The sequence below is a fragment of the Hylaeus volcanicus genome, chromosome 1 (genome assembly GCF_026283585.1).
Source record: "Hylaeus volcanicus isolate JK05 chromosome 1, UHH_iyHylVolc1.0_haploid, whole genome shotgun sequence".
Lineage (NCBI taxonomy): Eukaryota > Metazoa > Arthropoda > Insecta > Hymenoptera > Colletidae > Hylaeus > Hylaeus volcanicus.
The window spans coordinates 35,141,663-35,162,322 of record NC_071976.1 but is presented as its reverse complement, the minus strand read 5'-3'; the positions used below and the strand labels follow the sequence as shown (position 1 = coordinate 35,162,322).

At 38.4% G+C, this 20,660-nt stretch overlaps 1 protein-coding gene across 11 annotated transcripts in view; it reads right to left on the bottom strand.

Annotated features, from left to right (window-relative positions):
- Positions 1–20,660, bottom strand: part of LOC128873825 (protein tramtrack, alpha isoform-like) — a 90,868-nt gene that overhangs the window by 36,417 nt on the left and 33,791 nt on the right. For 10 of the 11 annotated variants that reach the window (XR_008456509.1, XM_054117770.1, XM_054117750.1 and 7 more), the window contains exons 2-4: positions 7,622–8,008; positions 6,336–7,092; positions 3,974–4,033 (exon numbers count right to left, since the gene is read on the bottom strand). Coding sequence is in view for 10 of the 11 variants with exons in the window: in XM_054117770.1 (XP_053973745.1) it covers positions 3,974–4,033; positions 6,336–7,092; positions 7,622–7,840 (1,036 nt within the window). In the remaining variant the exon portion in view is untranslated. Of the gene's footprint in view, positions 1–3,973; positions 4,034–6,335; positions 7,093–7,621; positions 8,009–16,349; positions 17,061–20,660 lie in introns of those variants that run through there. The other variant, XM_054117740.1, reaches the window with a different exon arrangement.

Here is a 20,660-nt window from a genome sequence, read left to right as displayed (position 1 = left end):
TAAAACTAAGGCTATTTGGTTATGTAATTTCAAAGTCACAAGAAGTTATAGTGGGTTAATCGTTATTCGAAACTTGCACGCATATGAAAATTTAGCCGATCTCTGGTCGGGGTGATTCCGGATCAGTTGATCGCGTATCCCTAACGCGTGTTCGATCAAAAAGCGAGACATTACATAAGATACATTCACACGTACACAGCAACACTCAGGCAAAAGACGAACGCACGCACACATAGGCGTGCAGAATGCACGTATATGCGAACGTTAGAAGTGAAAAATCCATGTACACACCTGACAAAAAAAAAAAAACAAAAACCCCCATTATTAATCGTCCGTGCGTCCTGTCAGTCTAAATCGTATCCATATATATATGTTTACTACGGGATAGACGATCCATCGAGATCGAGGACGCTCGAGAAGAAGTAACGTTTTCTCTTCTTCGGTGTAATTACAGTTTACATTTAATTCCGCTTTTGGCTTCTGTACATCAGATTCTTTTTTATCGACTTTCTCATATATGTATATATATATATATATATATATGTATATTATATTCTGGCATTTCGAAACGGTTTCGTTTTGAGCGGCTGGCCTCCCCTAGTTCCCTCGCTTCCCCCGCGCAAAGGTAATCTCTCAGAGATCGAATGGTGATTCAGATAATCTCAACTCACCTGCGCAAAGAGAACAAAGCAACACGTTTCACGGTCACTACCGAACTCGATCATCTTCGACATCTTCTCGAAGCACTCTGTCACGCGCGCGCGTGCGTGCGTACGTCAGTTAAAACGTTTTTCTCGATTATCTGCTTTTCTTTTTCTTTTTTTTTTTCTCTCTCGAATCGATCTTTAGTTTCTCAAAGAACGTATAAGTAACAGCAAAACAAAAACAAAAACCGTACGTCACACTCTCGGTATCGTATTCGACTTTCATCTTCTTCTTTTTTTTTTATTTATTTCTTTTTTTGCAATTTTTACGTTTTCAAAAAATCCGTCTCACTCTCGATCTTTCTGTCTTTCCCTCTCGGTCTCTCGCTCTCGTTTCTCAGCGTTTGTCCCTCTTTCTGTCCTGTCGTTTTTTTTTTGTTTTTCGTTTCCTTTCGTTTCTCTATCATTTCTGTCCTTCCGTTTCATGTGTATAGAATAGTTTTATGTTCCGGTATTGATTCAGTTTTTTCTTCGTCGTGAATTCGAAAACTAGGCAACGAGAAGAACGCAAGAGAAGGCGGAAGCGATAACCTGCCGACGACGTTCGTTGTTCGTTGACTCTATACGCACGCTTCGTTTTTCTTTTTTTAGTTTGTTTGTTTGTTTGTTTCGTTAAAAATCTATTCGTTTCACCGCGCGGTCTGTCACTCGGGCGTTACAGTGTCTTCTGAATCACGCGCGTTGTTTTTTTTTTTTTATTATTATTATTATTCTAAACTTTCTTTTCTTGTTTTCTCTCCCGTGTGTTTCACCCGACAATTATATGTATCCTTCCGCGACGAACGAACGTGAAACAGAAGTTAACCAGCGTTTGAACAAAAATGAGGAAAAAAAAAAAATCGTAAGCACCGCTAAAAGCTGGCTCCACCCCCTCCTTTTACCAAGTGGCCAATGGCAGCGAAGCGTTTCTCATTCGTGCGAGCATGTATAATAATACGTGTGAAAATTTGCTTTCTTGTACAGCTTTCTCGATTGGTTGAGTAACGAAATTCAACAACGAAAAAAACAAAAAATAAAATAAAATAAAAAAAAATAAAAAAAAAATAAGTGAGAGCAAAATAGAGATGTGTGTACACACGCGCATATACGTATGCATATGGTACGTCTGCAAAGAGATAAGAGAGAACAGGTGGAATATGAGCGTAAAAGAAGAAGGAACGTGACGCTGCGCATTGGCCGAGCATAAATCACATGGGTATGTATATATATGTATATATATATACGTATATATAAATACATATGTCTTTTAACGAGAATCGGTGGGTGGTAGGTTAGATTTTTGGAGGCTACAGCATTCAAAGGGAAGTCTTGTGTGTTTGTTGGCACGTTTGGTTCCGCTCGAACGTCTCGTCGTTTCAGAGGAGCACGTCGATATGGGTTCAACGAGACGACGGCTTCCTTTCTCTCTCGTACACTCGCTTTCTTTCGTATCTATATATAGATGTATAAATATATATATATATCTATTATATATATATATATATGTTTATGTATACGCATATATATGTATGTATATGTATACATATTTTCTTTTATAATTATTATAATTATTATGTTTTTTTTTAATATTTTGTTTCTAAAATTTTTTGTTCGAGTTGTCGCAAGTCAACACGCGTGACTCAAGCGGGTCTTGTTTTCTAAAGCCCTGTAAAACACAAGTGCGCATCGTGTTCCGAGATATGTATATATATACGTATATTCCGTTAACGGCCTAGCGCCTGGCGAAAGATTTGTTTCGGGTTGCACGATAAAAAAGGGAAACGGTTCTTTACAGACCGACTTTAGAAACCCGTGGACACGTGTGAACCTCCTGGGAGCCTATTCACCTGCTCCCAGACGAAAATCACGATTACATATGTATGTGTTTTTTTTTTTCACCGTTGAACCGCTCTGCGAGATTTGTTGACCTTAATTTCATGTAAGGATGCTAGCTCAAGCGTCGGTCCTCGAGTTAACATCTTAACGAATCGCGCTCGTCAACAAATTACTTCATCGACTCGAGTTCCGAACGTTATTTTATTTTCGAGATTCTGCTTTCTTTTTTATTTTGTTTCTAGTGTACTTGAGTCTAAGGTGAAAAACTAGCCTCGCCGAAAGAAAATGATTGCCGCGATACTGCGCTTCGGTAAATAATCGTCTCGGTCCGCAGTCGCGCAAACGTAACACGATGAATCACACGGTAAAAATTAACGGACGAAAAACGGCTGTAAAAATTAAATTCATTAGCACATCGGTAAAGCAGTTTTCTTTTTTTTTTTAATTTTTTTTTTTTCGTTTACTCTATCGCTTTCGTTAAGATCTGATGATAATTCGATCACAGTATCTGGATGAAATAATACAAGTGATAGATATCGGTGATTATGGGTCGATAACGAAGTCACTTAGGTGGACTTGTAAACTGAATCTTTTTTAAGTGTAACTACCGTCGATCGACCTCGACGAATCGTATAAAACTGTTCTCGGTGAAATTTTAATGCGGCAAATCGATGATCCAAACGATAATCGAGTGACACTTTTCAGGAAAGAAACGTTACCTCGATGTTCTTTTCCGAGTTCGTAGGAGGAAATCATGCAAAAATATATTTTTAAGTTATTTACGCCAAGTCACAGTAGCGGTGAAATCGTAAACTCGATTCAAGCATTTTAATTTATAATGTTTTCAACTGTGTCTTTTAGATCAACCTTCTTGGTATATATGAAGTTTTATTAAGAAACTAGAAATGTTTATCGTTGAACATAATAGGGAAAGAGTTTGTTGTTTCAAAATGTACATTATAACAAATGTATATTACATTCCAAAGGTGAAATAAAGTTAAAATTTATTATTCGTATAATTTTTGTTATGAAAACGTTGATAACAATAATATACACAGATGGTTCGTTTTTCTTCTTCTTGATCTCTGCGCAATACAGTTTATATAAAAATCTATCCTAAGGGATTTAAATGCTTGAATCGACTGACCTGTGAAGAAACTCCTTACTTGGAGCATGAATTCTTATTAAATTCTAAAATCAGTTTACAGGTGCTCGAGCGATAATGTTCGGCTTTACTTTTGTTAGTGCGCACAATTTGACAAGTTTCGTTCCCGAACTTGCAAAGACTACGTTCGTGTCATCTTCGTCGATCAACGAGACGTTGAACTCGCTCAAGTGTAAATGGAAAGTATTATATTAACGATGATGTCGTGTTATTTCGATCGCGCGTTACAGACGATGATCAAAGGTGCCGCAAACTGTTAATCGTGTAAGCTGACGATGGTATTTCTTACCTTGCTTGAAACCCTCGCTCCCTTGTCTACTGTGCGGCCGCGCGAACGTCTCGTCGGAGGCTGAAGTACAAATTGAATGGGTTAGAACGTCGATGATCAGGCGCGTTTCAACCCTTATGGCAATGGCCAAAGTGTTCACGATTGTCCAATAACTCGGGTACTCCACCTATTTGGTATACCGCACACCTTTTCCTGACATGTTTACGACATACCATTTATTACATTGTTTTCAGTGGTTATAAAAGAAAAAATGGTTACACGTACACCAACAGCTCTCGACTCTCTACAAAAGCACAATTGTTGAAATTAATCCTCCACTGCATAAATTTTACTTTATCTTTCCAAAAAGAAATGATTATTAAGACGCTGACTGTCATGCCACCAACATATTGGTGATAGTACTTTTCACTAAGAAACTAAACTAAATAAATTTATTTTCAAGCTGAGATATTAAAGAAAATAAGTCTGGATAAGAGTTGTAAATCTAGCAAGGTTACAAAAATGGGCATTAATACAAATATTTAGAATATATGGGAACAAAATGTTTACTCTTGTGGACATTTTTACAAGTATTAGTATGACAGTTAACGCGTTAATAATAAATTAATATTCCAGATAAACCATAGATGGCTGAGTCTGCAAGGCTATTAGTTGTTTCCGTAATGAAGTATCATGCGCAAATCCTGTAACATTTTCTCGATGAACTTTCCAGACATTGTTTTTATTGGCTTCTCGATCGCAAAGCCGTAAAAAGTTATTTATAAAAATATTTCATATACTGTATATTTGAATATAAGAACTAAGATGCTATCCTAAACTATAGGTCAAATGTTTTGATTGATAACAAAATGTATCGATAATTAAAACATTTACCTCACACGCGTACCCGGTTATTGACATAAGGGTTAAAACTGACAGTCGTCGGAGACTCATTTACTATGCATAGCTGCTATAAAGATTGCCCTTGAGTGACGTCTACAATGCGGGATAAATCTCAAAAACTATTAGAGTGTCCACAAAGTATTGCGCATTTTAATAATTTTACTTCATTATTACCTTCGATCATTCGTCATTTATCATCGATATTAAAGCTTTCATTTTATAATATTCTAAAAACACTTAAATTTTTTCGTAGGGGTATTTAGACCAGAATACCTCAACTTAATAGTTATATTTATATATTACCATAATATCAACTTTATAAAGTTAATTGTTTAGCCACGAGAAAAAAACACGGTTTCTAACGCTCCTAGATTTATATGGCCTTCCGATAAACTGAAATTTGTGAAATGCGCGATATCTTTTGGGACACCGCTAATAATATTAACCACTAATTTATGCGATACGAAATCTTGACCAATTGTGAAAGAATCTCTAAAAATAAAACAACGGAATGTGACCAAAACAAGCAATTCGCTTATTCATTGGCTTCAGAGAACGCAATGTTTCTTTGTAAACGTTTCCGACCTAGTGTCTATCGTTATCAAATAGAAAAAAAAAAGTTTATCAGTATTAATAACCAGTCAACTGATTAATTTAAATAAATTTTTCTTCGAGAAAAGAAGATAGAAGTATCGATTAATTGTTGTAATATATTCAATATAGAAACTCAAGTATTGTAATACATTATAATGCTCAAAATTAATATTGATGAACTTTTTTGTTATCTGACCGTGACCAATGTTAAGCCGAAAACGTTTATAAAGAGACTTTACGATCTCTGACGACGATACATAAGCGAATTGTTTGTTCGACCACGTTCTGTCATTTTATTCGAAGATTTTGGAAACCATAAAACATAATATGATGCAAACGTATACTCGCACCCTCGTTACTGCAGTCTAAAGACTTGGTAAGAGCAATTGCAAATAACTCATTTCAATAAAACATTATCTCTTTCTGAAATGTAGCCTCGTACGATCTCTCTTACAAGTTCATTCGATTTATTATCATTACTCTTATCGAATCTTAAACCCTCAAGATTGATGCTGTACATACTTTTGCAAAGTAGTACATTATTGACTTTCCCAAAAGTTTTCCTCGCTGAATCTAAATTTCGAATCGTAAGAATTAGATTAATTTTTATTTACTCTGATAGATGAATCCGATCAGTTCACAGGAAGAATGGGAACACACTGTTGGTTCCCAAGGCTAATATATATCATTCATGTAAATGTCACATTTTCAACAACGTTTCAGACTCTATGTATTCGAAGACTTTGTTCAAGTTTTCATACAAAGTACAAGTAACATTGTTAAAGGATATAAATTGCTTTGTAAAACCAGTAAAATGTTTCCACTGTTCCTGTGAATCCGATCACAGGGGCAATCTCTCTCAGCTCTCAGGTACACATCTGCTCACCTTGGGCAGAGGTGCTAGGCGTAGGCTCGGGTTCCCGTTTCACGCGAGGCGTCAAAGACTCGGGCGTATCGGTGCCGTTCTCCGTCGGCTCGTCTTTTCTCGACGACAACGAGGACGCGGCCAAACTGGTCGCCGAGGAACCAAAGTTTCCACCGTTGTTGCTGCTCACATTGTTACTGCCCGCCGATCCACCGCCGCCAGCGTTCCCGCTTCTCCCGTTGTTGCTTCCGGTGCCCTCGCTCTGAAAGTCGATACTCATCTTCATCTCCATCATCTCGGGCGAGCCCTGAACGAGATCGGCGCCCGAGCAAGACTGCAGCTCCTGGCCGGAGATCTCGCCGATCGGGGTGTCGGACGATCCGCTTAGCTTCCTCGGTCTGCCCCTTTTTCTCTTCGGTGCGGACAACGCCGAACCTAGGAGAGGATGGCTCGACATGTGGTGCATCCTCTTCTGCGAGACGTGATGGTGAGGCCCAATTTGGTTTATTCTATGTAGATTCGGTGGTGGCGGAGGTAATGTGTTCTGATTGCCAAGCAACGACGAGGTAATACTGGGCAAGTCGCACTTGTCCTCGTTCACCTCGGTCAGGCCCTTTATCCTGAGGGACTCTGCGACTCTCAGGAAGGCGGTTAGCCTGTCCTGATCGACGCTGACCTCCCCGCGATACATGAAATCCAGAAGGCTGCGCATGTCCACGTACGGGACATCTTTCAGAATGACTATCGGGTGCTTGTCGGGGTGCCCGACGAAAAGGGCCTGCAAAAGTAACGGATCTCGTCGGTTACAAGTTCGACCCACCATGGCGGAAACGTTTATGAATTATTGATACACGCCACGTGAATTAATACAACGTTATGAATTATTAATAATGTCCTAGAATCGGGCCCTATCACAGGGTGGGCCAAAGGGGCCATTTTGTCTAGGACTCGCGCATGGAATATCTTCAAACTTACTCACAAAATAGTAAACAAATGTGTGTGCTCAAATAATCAGTTTGTGATTTGATAATATTGATTGTTGTGGTACAAAGGACACTATTACCACTATTTGTCAGCTGGATTTTCTAGTTAGACTTGTCGGTCAAGCTTGTTTAGCGGATCCTGTCTTAAACGTCACGCTACTAAGCATTTCAATAATTCATTCGAGCTAATTATGTAGTAATAAACTATCCAGTAATTGGAGACTGTTCAATGAGCGATTAACCCCTTAACGCACACGCCCGTGACATATATGGACACGCCTGAGCGAAAAATTTGTGCATGTCCGCGACAGCAACGGTCCCTACCTGAAAATAGGGGCTACACGCCGACAGCACCATCTTATGCGCCCTGAGTAGCTGACCCTCGACGGCCAGCGTAACGTCGACGAACGACTCGTCATGGAGCAGTTGGTCGAAAACGGAGAGTAGATTACTTTGATGATTATTCCAGCGCAGACAAAACCTCTGCGACGCCATCGCTTCGCTTCTCAGATCCGCCAAGTTACCGTTAATGTCCGCTAACATCAGATCTAGTGTTGATCTTTTTATTGGTATTGCTCCCGCCGCCTCGTCGTCGCTTCTTCTCGCCCTCTTCGACGAAGCCGCTTGCTCTTGCTCGTGCCCCTGCTCGTACTCGTGCTCGTGCTCTCTCCTTCATCGGCCACAGTTTATCATATCCTTCCTTCTCGTGATCTGTGGAACAAAGGAAGATTCAGTTAAAAATTAATTCTCTACCTTTACAATTAAATCGTTTATACAAATTATTATTGCAACGTAAACTGTAACACCTGAAAATTCGCGCGAAAACTATCCTCCGCGAATAGGCACTTAATCCATGTTTTAACTACTGTTACCGCATATCGTATCTTTTAATTAACAGGCACACTCGTTAAACACTGAAATAAGTTAGTACGTTACAATCACATTCGCGTTCGCTTTTCATCGATATTTCTTCCAAGTTCTCAACCTGATGGATATTATCATTTATCTATACACGAAGATATATATATTATATGAATAGTTTTTCCTTGTTAACAGATTACAAGTGTACTTAACAATGATTATGCGTAGACATTAATTCTCTGCCTTCACATTTCATTATTTATAATTCTAGAAATTTTTACAAGTCATTTGGTTACATTCAAATATTACCCTCTATAGTAACGAAACACACAAATTGCTTCGACATTTGGTCAGAATCAATTCCACGCATCGTTACAAATCGAAAGGTCCTCTTCCATTTTGGAATCGTGCAAGCAGTTAAAGCTTTTTCCCGGGTGAGGTTTGTAGAATTGTAGATATGTGTGGCTCTTGCGCGCGCACGTGTGCGTGTGTATAGTAAAGCAGCAATCAGCTGGCTGAGATATACAGTAGGAGTCGCATCATTAAACTTTAACTGCTCATATCTCGGTAATAAAGCTTCAGATAGCAAGATGACGAAGGACTTTTCGATTTCTTTTCTTATGAGGAATTGATATTAGAAAATAGTTCAACATTTTTCACAAAATAGCTCCATAGTTTTCTTATTATACCATCTAGAATCGAGTTCTATCGCAAGGAGAAATTGCGAGGCTATTTTGCTAAAGCCCTCAAATTTACGCAAAAGAGATAGATAATAAATTTGTCTGGCCTAATCACTAGTTCATGACTTGGCAAATTGTAGCAGTTTTGATATATAGCGCGATATTTCCGAATCTGCTGGTTGGACTAATCGCTAAAGTTTATTTGCCAGCTCTTGTCTTGGTCGCTTTATTTTTTGAACAATCTATTGCAGTTAAGTATGCACTAATAATCTGTCGAGTAATTGCCGACTATTCAAACGGTTAATAGCATTATGCCCAAGGCAAGATTCTGTTGGCACAAAAAGCTATAAAAAATGCCCCTGAGTGATGTTCACGGCGTGAGAAAAACTTATATTGCGACCCATGAATTGCGTTTTCAAGATAGTAATGTTATTAGCCGTTAATCATCGATTTGTTAGAACTTTGTTTATCGTACAAGATTCTAATCGATAATGAAACAACTATTTCAGAGACTCTGATCGCTAAATCTAAATTTCATTCGAGACCATTATCGCTAGTTATCTAATATTACAGATAAGACCACGCGAAAAATCTATTTCTGTGACTTTCAAATTAAAGTGCGCTTTATAATTCAAGAGCAAGATGAGAGAAAAAGAAAATTTATAGTGCGAACAAAAGATGTATCGAATTATAGATGTATAGTAAACATCGTTAGTTATCGTCAATTTTTAGTTTATGTTAGTCAAATGTTATTCTGCAAATAATTTGTTAATATTCGGTAAATAAAATTTCGATAAAATCGAACGCAGAATTTCTCTTTTGTTTTAAACGGAGAGATCAGAATTCAGTCAGATTTTCCACAAATAATTTGTTTATATTCGGTGAATAAAATTTCAATAAAATCGAGTGGAAAATTTCTTTGTTTTTATGTGGGGGGAGGCCTTCCAAAAAGTTTGCAAAGCACTGGTCTATTTAGAACGATGTTCGGTCCTGGTCGCGAGAGTCCTCTAAACGTTCCACTGTATATGTACAATAACGCCTGCATACATAATCCATATAAGCTCGCGAGACGATACGCACGAAGTATGAACGTGGGTGTACGACCCTGGAGGACGTAGGTTGGGCGAATAGGCGACTCGCTCGGTTCGTGCCTTTTATGTAATTCTCTCCTCACCCCTTCACCAACCCAATCACGGTCACGTACGCAACGTTTGTTTCACCAAGACCACGAAGATCCGACAGAAACGACTTTCCTCGGTCGAACGAAGGGCGGAATTCGTTATGCGCGACAAAGAAAAAAAGCTAGAAATAGCCGAACAGGTACCTAATATCGTCCCACGACCAAAACCAACCAATGGCCCAGCGGCAACTTTTTATCAAAAAGACGTCTTTGGTCCTCTTTCGTGGATCGAAGAAGAACATGTTGCGAAATTACAAAACGATCATCGTCAGCACGAAGAGAGGAAAAGAGTGGATACCGAAGTTTACTCGCAATAGTAATTAATTAACTTGCGTTATAATTTATGTTAAATAAATTGTTCAATTTTACTTCTGTAAACTTTGAAGATGGAATAAAAGTCCAAATGTTAATGATATCGTTTGCAGTAAAGACTGAATTGGTTGGTTTTCAGATATAAAAATAATTATACCCCTAGCATGTGAATAGAACGTACAATGTTATCACGAATGACGTCATAGAGGAATATGATTTCGATAACAGAAATAATAAGTAGGAATAGGAGTACTTTGTACTTTTCTGATTAAGTTAATTTTCCAAAATAAATAAACGACCCGAATACAATGTTTTTAATTCTGTATTATGAATAACTGTCACGTGCTTGAAGCTTTGTTTACCTTCCCATAGAGTTTGACGCGCAATCACAGCTGCTACGGGTAAAAACAAAATAGCATGCGAGAGTGCTAATATTCCTTACGTAGTGGGAACTACAATATACGAGCAATGGTGTATCATATTTCGCTGAAAACGTAACGTGAAATAATGAGAAAATCGTATCTGTATCATAATTTGCATTTCCCAAGCCGGACAAGCAAGTGTCTGGTGACTTATAGGCATCGATATATGTATACATATATATGTCCTCGATAGAAAACATTGGAGCCCCCATATTACCCTGAAAACCAGTATCTATGTTTCGCAAACAAGCTTTCTTCTATAGAAAAATCATTTTTAATAGTTTCCTGCGCCTGGAGCAACGACAAAGTTGCAAATGTTCAGCTAATGGTATCGCTGACAAATGGCCCCGGCGCTTTCACCGCTTCGAAGGTATGATAATTATGCGTGACTTAAAAATAATTCTTCGTCCAGAGCAACGAAAGTAACATTCTCAACTTAGACGCGACCTCGAGGTAGTAACAAGAAAACAATATAGCCCTAGCCTGTTGCCGTGCAAGTGTCAACAATTACGCTAGCCACAAAAACAGGGAGGAAAAACTTTCCTATCACGATACACATATAAAAACCATTCAAACAACAGCGGCCGTGTTGCCCCGAATTCCTCTACTAATGGTTCTTCTGCTCGTGAAGAATGTTTGGATCGTTTTTCACTTATGAAATGCTTGCACGAAAAACTGAAAACACTTGTACGCGATCATTCTTGGAATAATATTTGATGCCCAATTTTGAAACCAAAATATAGTCTGGTACTAGGATTTGTTTAATTATCTGTCTTAAACATTTCTCTTAGGTAAACAGTTCAAGAAGAAGAGATTTGTATCAGAGAAAAAGAGTAATAGAAAAATATAAGATTGTTGGCAAAAGGATAGGACTAAGCGTTGAATACAAGTTATATTTAAATTTTATTCTAATATTAATATTCGGACACTATAGTGCTTCTGGATTAGTTTGTTTATATCTTCGTAAATTATCAAAATATTCGTTCAGTTTCGGTAGGATACAGACGTAGAACTTTGGGACATTTCTATAACAAATATTCTTGGACAATGTCATTGTCCTTATAAAATTTGAAAGTATTTTGAATCCCCATATTGTTAGCACTCTTCAATAAATTATTTTTTAAAATGTCCAAATATTAATTTTTATCCAAAATGTCTGTAGTAAAAACTAGTTGTACTCTCGATGTAGAAATACCTGCTATTACACTTCCTGCACCGTGCTTGAAGGTAGGTCTTGAATTTTTTGTTTTTCATTCTTCGTTAAGTTTGCACCAGAAACTAGTATTAAAAAAAAATCGTAAAGACTTGTACGTTGTTTTAAATTGCTTGTTAAAATGCGATCCAGGCAACCCGTCAATCAAATTTTTTTTTAAAAATATGCCTGGACGTTATCAGGATACAGAGATGCGACATCCACTTTCTACTTATATTTTCTTAAAGTACATACGATTGCCTACGAAATGAAGAAAAATGATCTCGATACAACGAAAATTGACGGAGTTACGCGAGTGTGAAAACTGGCAAAATTTTGAGGATCGATCTTGTTACGTAGCGTATTTAAAACTATTTTGAATTTTCGATGGTACCGTTAGAAAAGTCGAGTAGGAAAGGAAAGGGGGGAAACAGGAAGCAACTTTCTTAAGAGACGATGCGCAGAGGAGAGTAAAAGGAAGTGGAAAAGAGAGAGGATCGTGCCTCCGCGAGTCGTCAGTCCTCGACGAGTACACAACGTGGAGAGGAAGAGGTCGACGGGTCGGCCGGGAGAATCAATAGCATTTTCTACGCATTCGGATCGATACCGGGTTCCCGTTGGTTTCGCGCGCAAATCTCGATACACACATGTACAATAATGCTCGTCCACAAGCGCGCAGCGTGTCGCTCTTAAACGTATACGTATATATGCATATGTACATATCGTTGTTGTATATTCTATATAAATGTAGGATGGCTGTGCTCGACCTTGCTCGACCTTGTTAGTGGCCTGAGTGAATGGTTTTCACGGTGAATGGCACGTCATCATGATGCGGTGCACAGTGTGTGCATTTAACGACCGCGATCGAGGATTTCTGAAATCGCGTCGTGGCGCGAGCGTTCGATCGGTTCTCGCTTCCTTCTTTCGACATCGGTCGCGCAACCTCGACACACAGCGTTCCTGATAAATGGATTACGTAATAAAATCGCGCCGACTCTCCATTGCTTTATTAAATCGGCCGTGCGAAAGTGGAAGCGCCCCGCGACCGACGGGAGACGCGATGGTGTTGCAAAGCAGACGATGGTATCGATCAGCCGCTGCGAATGTTTTCTGTATCCTCCTCGCGTGTAGAAAAAAAAAAAAAAAAGACAAAAAATACGTCGAGAGCGTTTCACGTAATCGACCAACGGACACACGGAGACCTAACCCGGACGCGCTCGCACACACGGACACGCGAAACAAGGGAGAGAGATAGATCTAAAAGGATGCTGTAATCAACGTACGTTCTAATGAAAAACAAATTCTAACACCTAGTCGCAACACTATAGGCCAGAATCGCGCTAGACTTCACTGTGGTAAAATTCTTATCTGGAAATTCTTTTTTAACGTACATTTTTATTAAGATGTCACGTTACTTCTGGTAATTTTTTATGAGAAAATTTTAGTCTATGTAGGAAATACAAACATCCCTGTATCGTTACACCGCTGAATTTGTCTAGTCGTGTTAGTTCTCATAGTTATAACGATGAATTGGAAGAAATTAGAAATTTTTAAAAACTATAGGAATGCCATTATCGTGCGACACGAGGTCTCAGAAATATTGATTTTCTTAACGTCGAACTCGTTAAGAAACAACAAATTGTAAGCTTTTCGATATTATTTATAACATTCTCATTTACGAAGAACTAAAAATATAGAGCACTATCACTGTAAAGATAGTGAAGATATGAAAATGTAACAAACACTTGAATTTGTCTGTTTACGATCAGCACTATCAGAAAATTGTATAGGTATTCGAATACTACGAATGTATTTCAAATATTGCTATTTGAATGTTACAGAATGTTTAGCTTGAAAATTCGATGAAACAGTATTTCGTACCTTAAGGTTTCCCAATGCGCACATATATTTTTCTCCAAAAAATGAACGGGTAAAAATGCATGTAAGCACAAATGGTAAAGAAATGATTTTTATTGCGATTCTATGAAAATTAAATTCACGCAATAGAGGGGTTATGTACTGTTTACTCTACCGATATCGTTCGACACGATTACGTCAGGGAACTGTTGAATCAACTGGAATTTTTCTCCTTACGTTGCCGTTATTATCTATCCGACTATGTTTGTAGAATATTTTCATCGATATAATCCACTTGACTCGGGATAGATATCTTCTAGATTCCAGAGGCTTGCTGACAATTGCCGAACGCAGCCGATGAACCGTGCAAGAAAGTCGGCCGAAGAAAACGAACCGACCGGACCCGAGAACAGACGTAAACGAAGACCATGACAGTGTACACAATTGCGTTCTTCGAACGGTGCACGTATATAACCAGGCAACGAGCCATCTCTTAGTTATATTTGTTTAGTCGCTCGCGGATACACCAACGTGCTCGACCAGTTTTTGACCGAACCACGAAAAAAAAAAAAAACCCCTAACACGCTCGTAGACTTGGGCATAAACGAGAAACAAGCGTTTCTGGTGTCGATCGAAACGTCACCGTCGCACGATGCTTTGAAATCACAAAACTGTCCTATAAATCACACGATGCAACTTTTTTAAGAAAATATGTCACGTTTAGGTAAAATTAACACTAAAACTACCGAAGAACATGACTATTTATCATACAACTGTACCTTTGTAATTAGAGAAAGAACACATTAATTTGTCAATAAAATTGATTCTCTGTTACAGTATTTGTCTCCAAAACTTGAGGTACTAAAATTGTTAACGATTGAGTGATTTTAAGAAGAATTTTGAAGTAAATGGGTCAAATTGACCGACTCGATACAATTAGTATCAATACATTGCATTATTTATATTAAATTATTAATAAATTATTCAAGCTACAATTAAAAAATCTTAATTCTTACACAAATTGGTTTCGACATGAAATCAGTGATAAATCAGTAAAATAGCTTTTCACTCGCCGTGGGGCTTTACAAGGTATAACGCGAGTGTCAATTTTTTTTTTTTCAAATTCTAAGGAATGAACAGCAATATAAAGACAAAAATAGGTTTCTAAAGTAAAATAGTACACCTTGAAATAGCAATATAAATTTTTATCTCAAATTTGACGTCTTCAACGTTACTTTACATTTAACACACGTAGCAAAAACTTGTTTTCTTAGTCGACGGAAAGATATTGAAATGTAACATTTTTTTTACATTAATTGACATGTAAAATCATTTTATGTCAGCTGTAACAAATGCATGAAATATTTGCAAAGTCGTTTAAAGTAGGTAGTTCGTCCTAAGGGTTAAATTTTAGTGTCTTTGTCTCTTTACCCGCCTTTCGTAATTTTCAGCCATTGTGAGTGGTTACGAATCCCATTCAGGTTATCAACGAGATTCCGCCCCGTACCGAACACTCGATGGTATATTCGAGTATTAACGACGGAACACTCCTCGCGTATAATTAAGCGTTGAATTACTTCCTACGGGCCCGTATCATTCTTCTCGTTAAAACTACCACGAACGTAAGACGGTCTCCGATGCCGATTAAACGAACGTTTCGCTCTAATAACGGGAAATCGAGAAATTCGTTAAACGAGAGGCACGAAAGCGAATCGTCGGGGATCTCTAACGACCGTGTACGATTCGTTCGATCACGCGTGCGACCGTGCACTGACAGCGATAAAGCTCGATTAAACGATATTTACGACTTCTCTATCAAATCGAGTTACACGAGCTGTAACGGCTAGATACATGCACGCGCGGCTCTATTTTCGCTGAAGGTTATAATCGCCATAGAGAACGACACTTGGGAAGAAAATCCGAAAAACGAAACTGTGCCGAAGAAGCGCAAGAGCGGGCAGACAGGCATTCGCCACGCTTATAGGTTGAGAGACCATTCACGTACCCGCTCGACCGTCGAACGAACTTCGTACCGTTACGTTCCCTTAACCTGTTAGCCCGGCGAGACGAGTTAACTCGTCGCGAAAATTTCCAAAGTACACTTGTACGGAAAGAGTCGACTTAACATGTATTTCGCATTTAGGTTGCAACATAGAATTGGAATTAGCTGAATAACTCAACGGGGTATTAGTTATAGGGGGTATAGTTTAGAACTTTCAAAGTGTAGAAAAAACACGACAAAACACGTGCTACTTTTATATTCTTAAGAAATTCATTTTGTATAATGTTTTATTACATCGTACACCTGAAGAAACCCATAGGATGGTTCAAAATGGTTGAGTCATTGTAAAAGTAGTCTTCGTTAAACCAGGAAATCATTTCTTCCTACCAAACAAATTTTACCCTCTGAAAATCTAGTAAACTTGCAGTTCATCAACAATTTATATTCTACATAATTTTGAACTTGAAATTCCTTAGCCCTTTATACCATATAAGCGTATAAAGTATAAGTGTGTAAAGATGATATTTTGTTGAAATATAATTTTACCATGGGTCGAAAATGACCCGGCCCCGCCTTGCATCCGACCGACGACGTCGAAGCGTCCATCGTTCGACGGTTAGCCATCACGATCACCACCATTACGGATCGGCATCATCATCACCACCGAGCGCAACTTCTCCAACCGGCATCGTCATCATAACCGACCCCATTGTTCCTAGGTTATACGTCTATGTATATTCATCGCGTCTACAAGGCAACTCGCGGTGCACACAAAAACGTGGTATTATCGGTGTTGAACGCGCATACACACGCACGAGAGAACGACGCGCACACACAGTTGCCCGTTGGCGGAGAGAACGCGCGTCTCCCGACACGGCTGACCCCGAAAACAACGAGGTTTCCGCGGTGAATAGAGGGATATCTCGATTCTCGCGGCGAAGATCGCGCGAGCCATGGACAGAAAAGAACCGCGTGCACAGAGAGACGCGACGCACGACCGTTTCGTTGCTGCCCCTTTCGGAGATCACGGGACACTTTGGCACGCGTGCTCGATCGCAATTTGTATTGTAAACACAACGAGATGTGGGCCATCGTCGACGGACACCGAGACGCGACCGTACACAACACGCTCGTTCGACTTCGACTTCACTCATGGTCGCGCATGCGCAACACGCGCACGCCACAGTCTGCCGTACAGTACTTTTGCATTAATCCCCCGAGATTGTCGGATCAAGTTTGTTAGTTAGTTATCTAGTTTATTAGAGTGTATAGTCGAGTGCTTGACTTCGACAGTTAATTCTTCATTCTTACTATCTTTGTATTATCTTATTTCTCTATGTATATGCATATATGTATACAACGTTCAGTCTTATACATCCAAATTTGTACTATCAAAAAATTCTTTTATTGCTTCTAAAATTGTAAATTTATTTAACTCAAGTATCGCCATTATGTTTTTCTCTACTGAATCAATTTCATTTTTCGATCTCGCTTTAAATCTTATTTGTTCAATATTATAAAGTGAACAGTCAAATAGAACGTGTTGAATTGTTTCGCTTTTCTCTCCACAATCCACAATGCGTTTTATCCGTCCTGGATAAAATTTTCCCTGGCGAGGGATTCGCCCAAGTTACAATGGTTTCATCTAACTGTGGATATTAATCCACTGACTAATAATCCGTTACTATTCTGTTATTTTCTTCCATTTCACACATTGTCTTCATCATTTTATATGCCCATATCTTTCTTTTTTAGTAAAGAGTTTATTTTAGTAAAAGTTTCATGGTAACATGGTGACATAGACTCTGTTAGAATTAATAGCTACTTAATGTCAGATCAATTGGTAAACATAAACTATTACGCATTTTGTGATTTGCGATCGTGTCAGTCGTTCGTAGTTTTTCAGAGCCAATCGTGTCCGATTACTCAATCATGAATCACGTTTACTGATTATTATTCATTAACTCAGAGATTGACAAAATTTCATTGCAATGATAGATGACGAACAAAGTGACTATGAGCGATTTATTTACGACTTAAAGATCGTATTTAGAGAATCTATATATATATATATATATATATATATATATATATAAAAAAAAAAAAAAAAAAAAAAAAAAACAGACTACGATTAAGTTTCTTTAAGATATTTGTTCTTTGAGAAATGTTTCGTTCCATAGTTTAAATTCTAATTTTTATCCGTCTAGTAACAAATGAAGAGTTCCTTCCTCTTTCCTCGTTAATCATAGTCCACGTGTTTATCTGATAATACAAAAGTATTTATGAAATTGATTAATAAAGTATACATAAAAAAAAAAAAAACCAGTAAAAAAAGCGTATTAAAACATACAGAAATTATTCAATTATAAAATTACGTAACACTGATACGAATACGATCATATTCAAATTCATACGAATCTCGTACAATTTTTTAATTGGACAAGTTCTACACATCTCGTCCTTGTCAATCTTGAATTGCATTCTTTAGACAGTATGCAATTTCATACGTATGTACATCAAACTTAAATACCGAAATCCGTAATTCTGACGTGTTTAGTTGTATTTTAGTGTTAATTACCGATGGATTACATTTTGCCAACACTGGCACACGCTTGTTGCTCACGCACGTGCCCGTCTGGCGATGTTCGTATGCGTGGCACGCATACGCGTGCGCTAAATTCTCGTCGTGACGCGCACACGTCCTTAAAGCGAGGATGTGTGCGCGTCCGTACGTGCGTCTACGCGACTCGCTCCTCTCATGGCCACGTATTGCGTAATCAGCACCAGCGGCAGAGTCACGCCGAGGTACAAAACGAATGACAAAGCGCGGCAAATACCGCTGCGTTTCGAGAGCCTGAAATCGTCGCTCGTCCTCCCTGTCTCTCTTCCTCTCCTGTATACTACACCCCATACACTCTTCTTCCCTCTTTCTCTTTTTGTTTCCTCTCCTTGTACCCACACCTCCACCCCCCGCACCGCTTGCCTCCTACCTTTTACTGTTTCGACGCTTCCGCGTATAGAGGATACGGGTACGTAACTCGCATGCACGGCTATCTAAAGGTGCCTAGGTATACTCCGGAGATCCATTAATAGCGCTTTCAAGACGCTAGTTTTTATCCTAGGATTATTCTTACCGCGGACCAAGCGAGAGATACGTATCGATAGAGAAACGTTTCGCTGAGTCATCTCTCAAGGATGTACGTGTCAGTCGACAAAATCGTTTCTGCAGGAATTCTGCGGCCCGTCACGGTGCAACGCCGCGATATTTTTCCGTTTTTCCCCGTCCGACGCGCGTGCGCGTTGCGCTCGCGATAACGACACTGCAAACGGATCCGCGAACATCGTCACACTATTTGACGGAGTTCTCTTCGTTTTCATTTAACCTAAATTCTTCGCGATAAAAATGATAAGTAGAATTCTGAAAAGATTCGAAACGCCATAAGGGTCGAACCGTTGATGTTTGAATATTTTCTATGAGTCTATGAATGTAAGGAGGAGAGGAAGAACTTTCGTATTAGTTTTCAAAAATAATTACAGTTATGGCTTTGTGTAACAATATTAAACAATGTGAATCGGAGCATACAGGGTGATTATTAATGATGGTGAATGTTTCGGCTACGTTAACTTTTTAGTCTTCTGCATCGATGAAGAGGTAATTTTTTTCATCCGAAGTTTAATGGGCAAAATTTTTAGCGAGTGACGTTGAACCATTGTAATAGTTTTATCAATGGAAGCTTGACTTCATCTTTAGACCAATGTGCACGTGCCAGTGTGGCATTAAAGCAATATGGCCCGCCAAGTTATCTGTTTGTAACAGCTGTTAATTACTATTTCTCACACCAGGCCAGATAGAGTTGAAAGGTGCCTTTTATTCAAATTCTTCTTTCATTCGATACTTTATTATCGATATTCATCAATGTTCTACTATATAATTTTTATCAGAAATCAACATATTTTTAAATGTTTATAGTTTAAATGCGAATAAATAAATAGTTTAAGTGGGAAAATTACCCACTTTAAACGTTAAAGAGGGCACCTGAACGTATAATCAATATAAAAAGTACAAGAAAGAAACGAAAAGCGATTCAAGAAATTAAAAATGAAATAGTACACGTTTAGATATACTATAGTATGTAACCATCACTAATAAAAAAAAAAAAAAAGTGGCGTTTAAACGATTAATACTCGAACTAAACAATATGTTGGTAAACAAACAGAGCTAGTAGTTTCTATAAGAAGGTCTAAGTGGACCACCTGAAATTATATCAATGAACTTTGAAGGAATTAGGTATATCAAATTCCTAATTGGTGGAATATGCAATGAAGATTTCACGACTGTACTCGCCATAAAAAGAACAAAAATATATAAACTCAAGTATTTGAAAACATGATATAAAGGAAAGAAGGTGAAAGGTTGAGGTTCAGTTAACAATGTTGCTCCTCTGCATCTTGAGATAGTTAAAATTAGCATTTACAACGTCTAGATACAAAGTTATATTCTTACTGTTTATATTTGTTCATATTTATTTTGATATTATATGAAACTTTCAGAAATATATCCCATGCTAATGCTCTTGTACTTGCAAATATAAATAAACGTTATAATATGACCTCTCATGAAACACCTCAAACACCAATTAATCACTGTAACGTAGACATCCTGTAAAGGGAAATTTCAACTAATCGAGTAAGGGAATAGATAATGTTTTATCATTTTCAATTGTTTCCCTTTTGGAAATATGAAAGTTCTGAAAACTTGCATTCTTGTTCCACGAAGAGTTAACGGTCAAGAAGGACACGAGATGAGAACCAGAACGAAGAGGAGAGAAAGGGGGACAAGCAGAGGCGTCCGGAGGC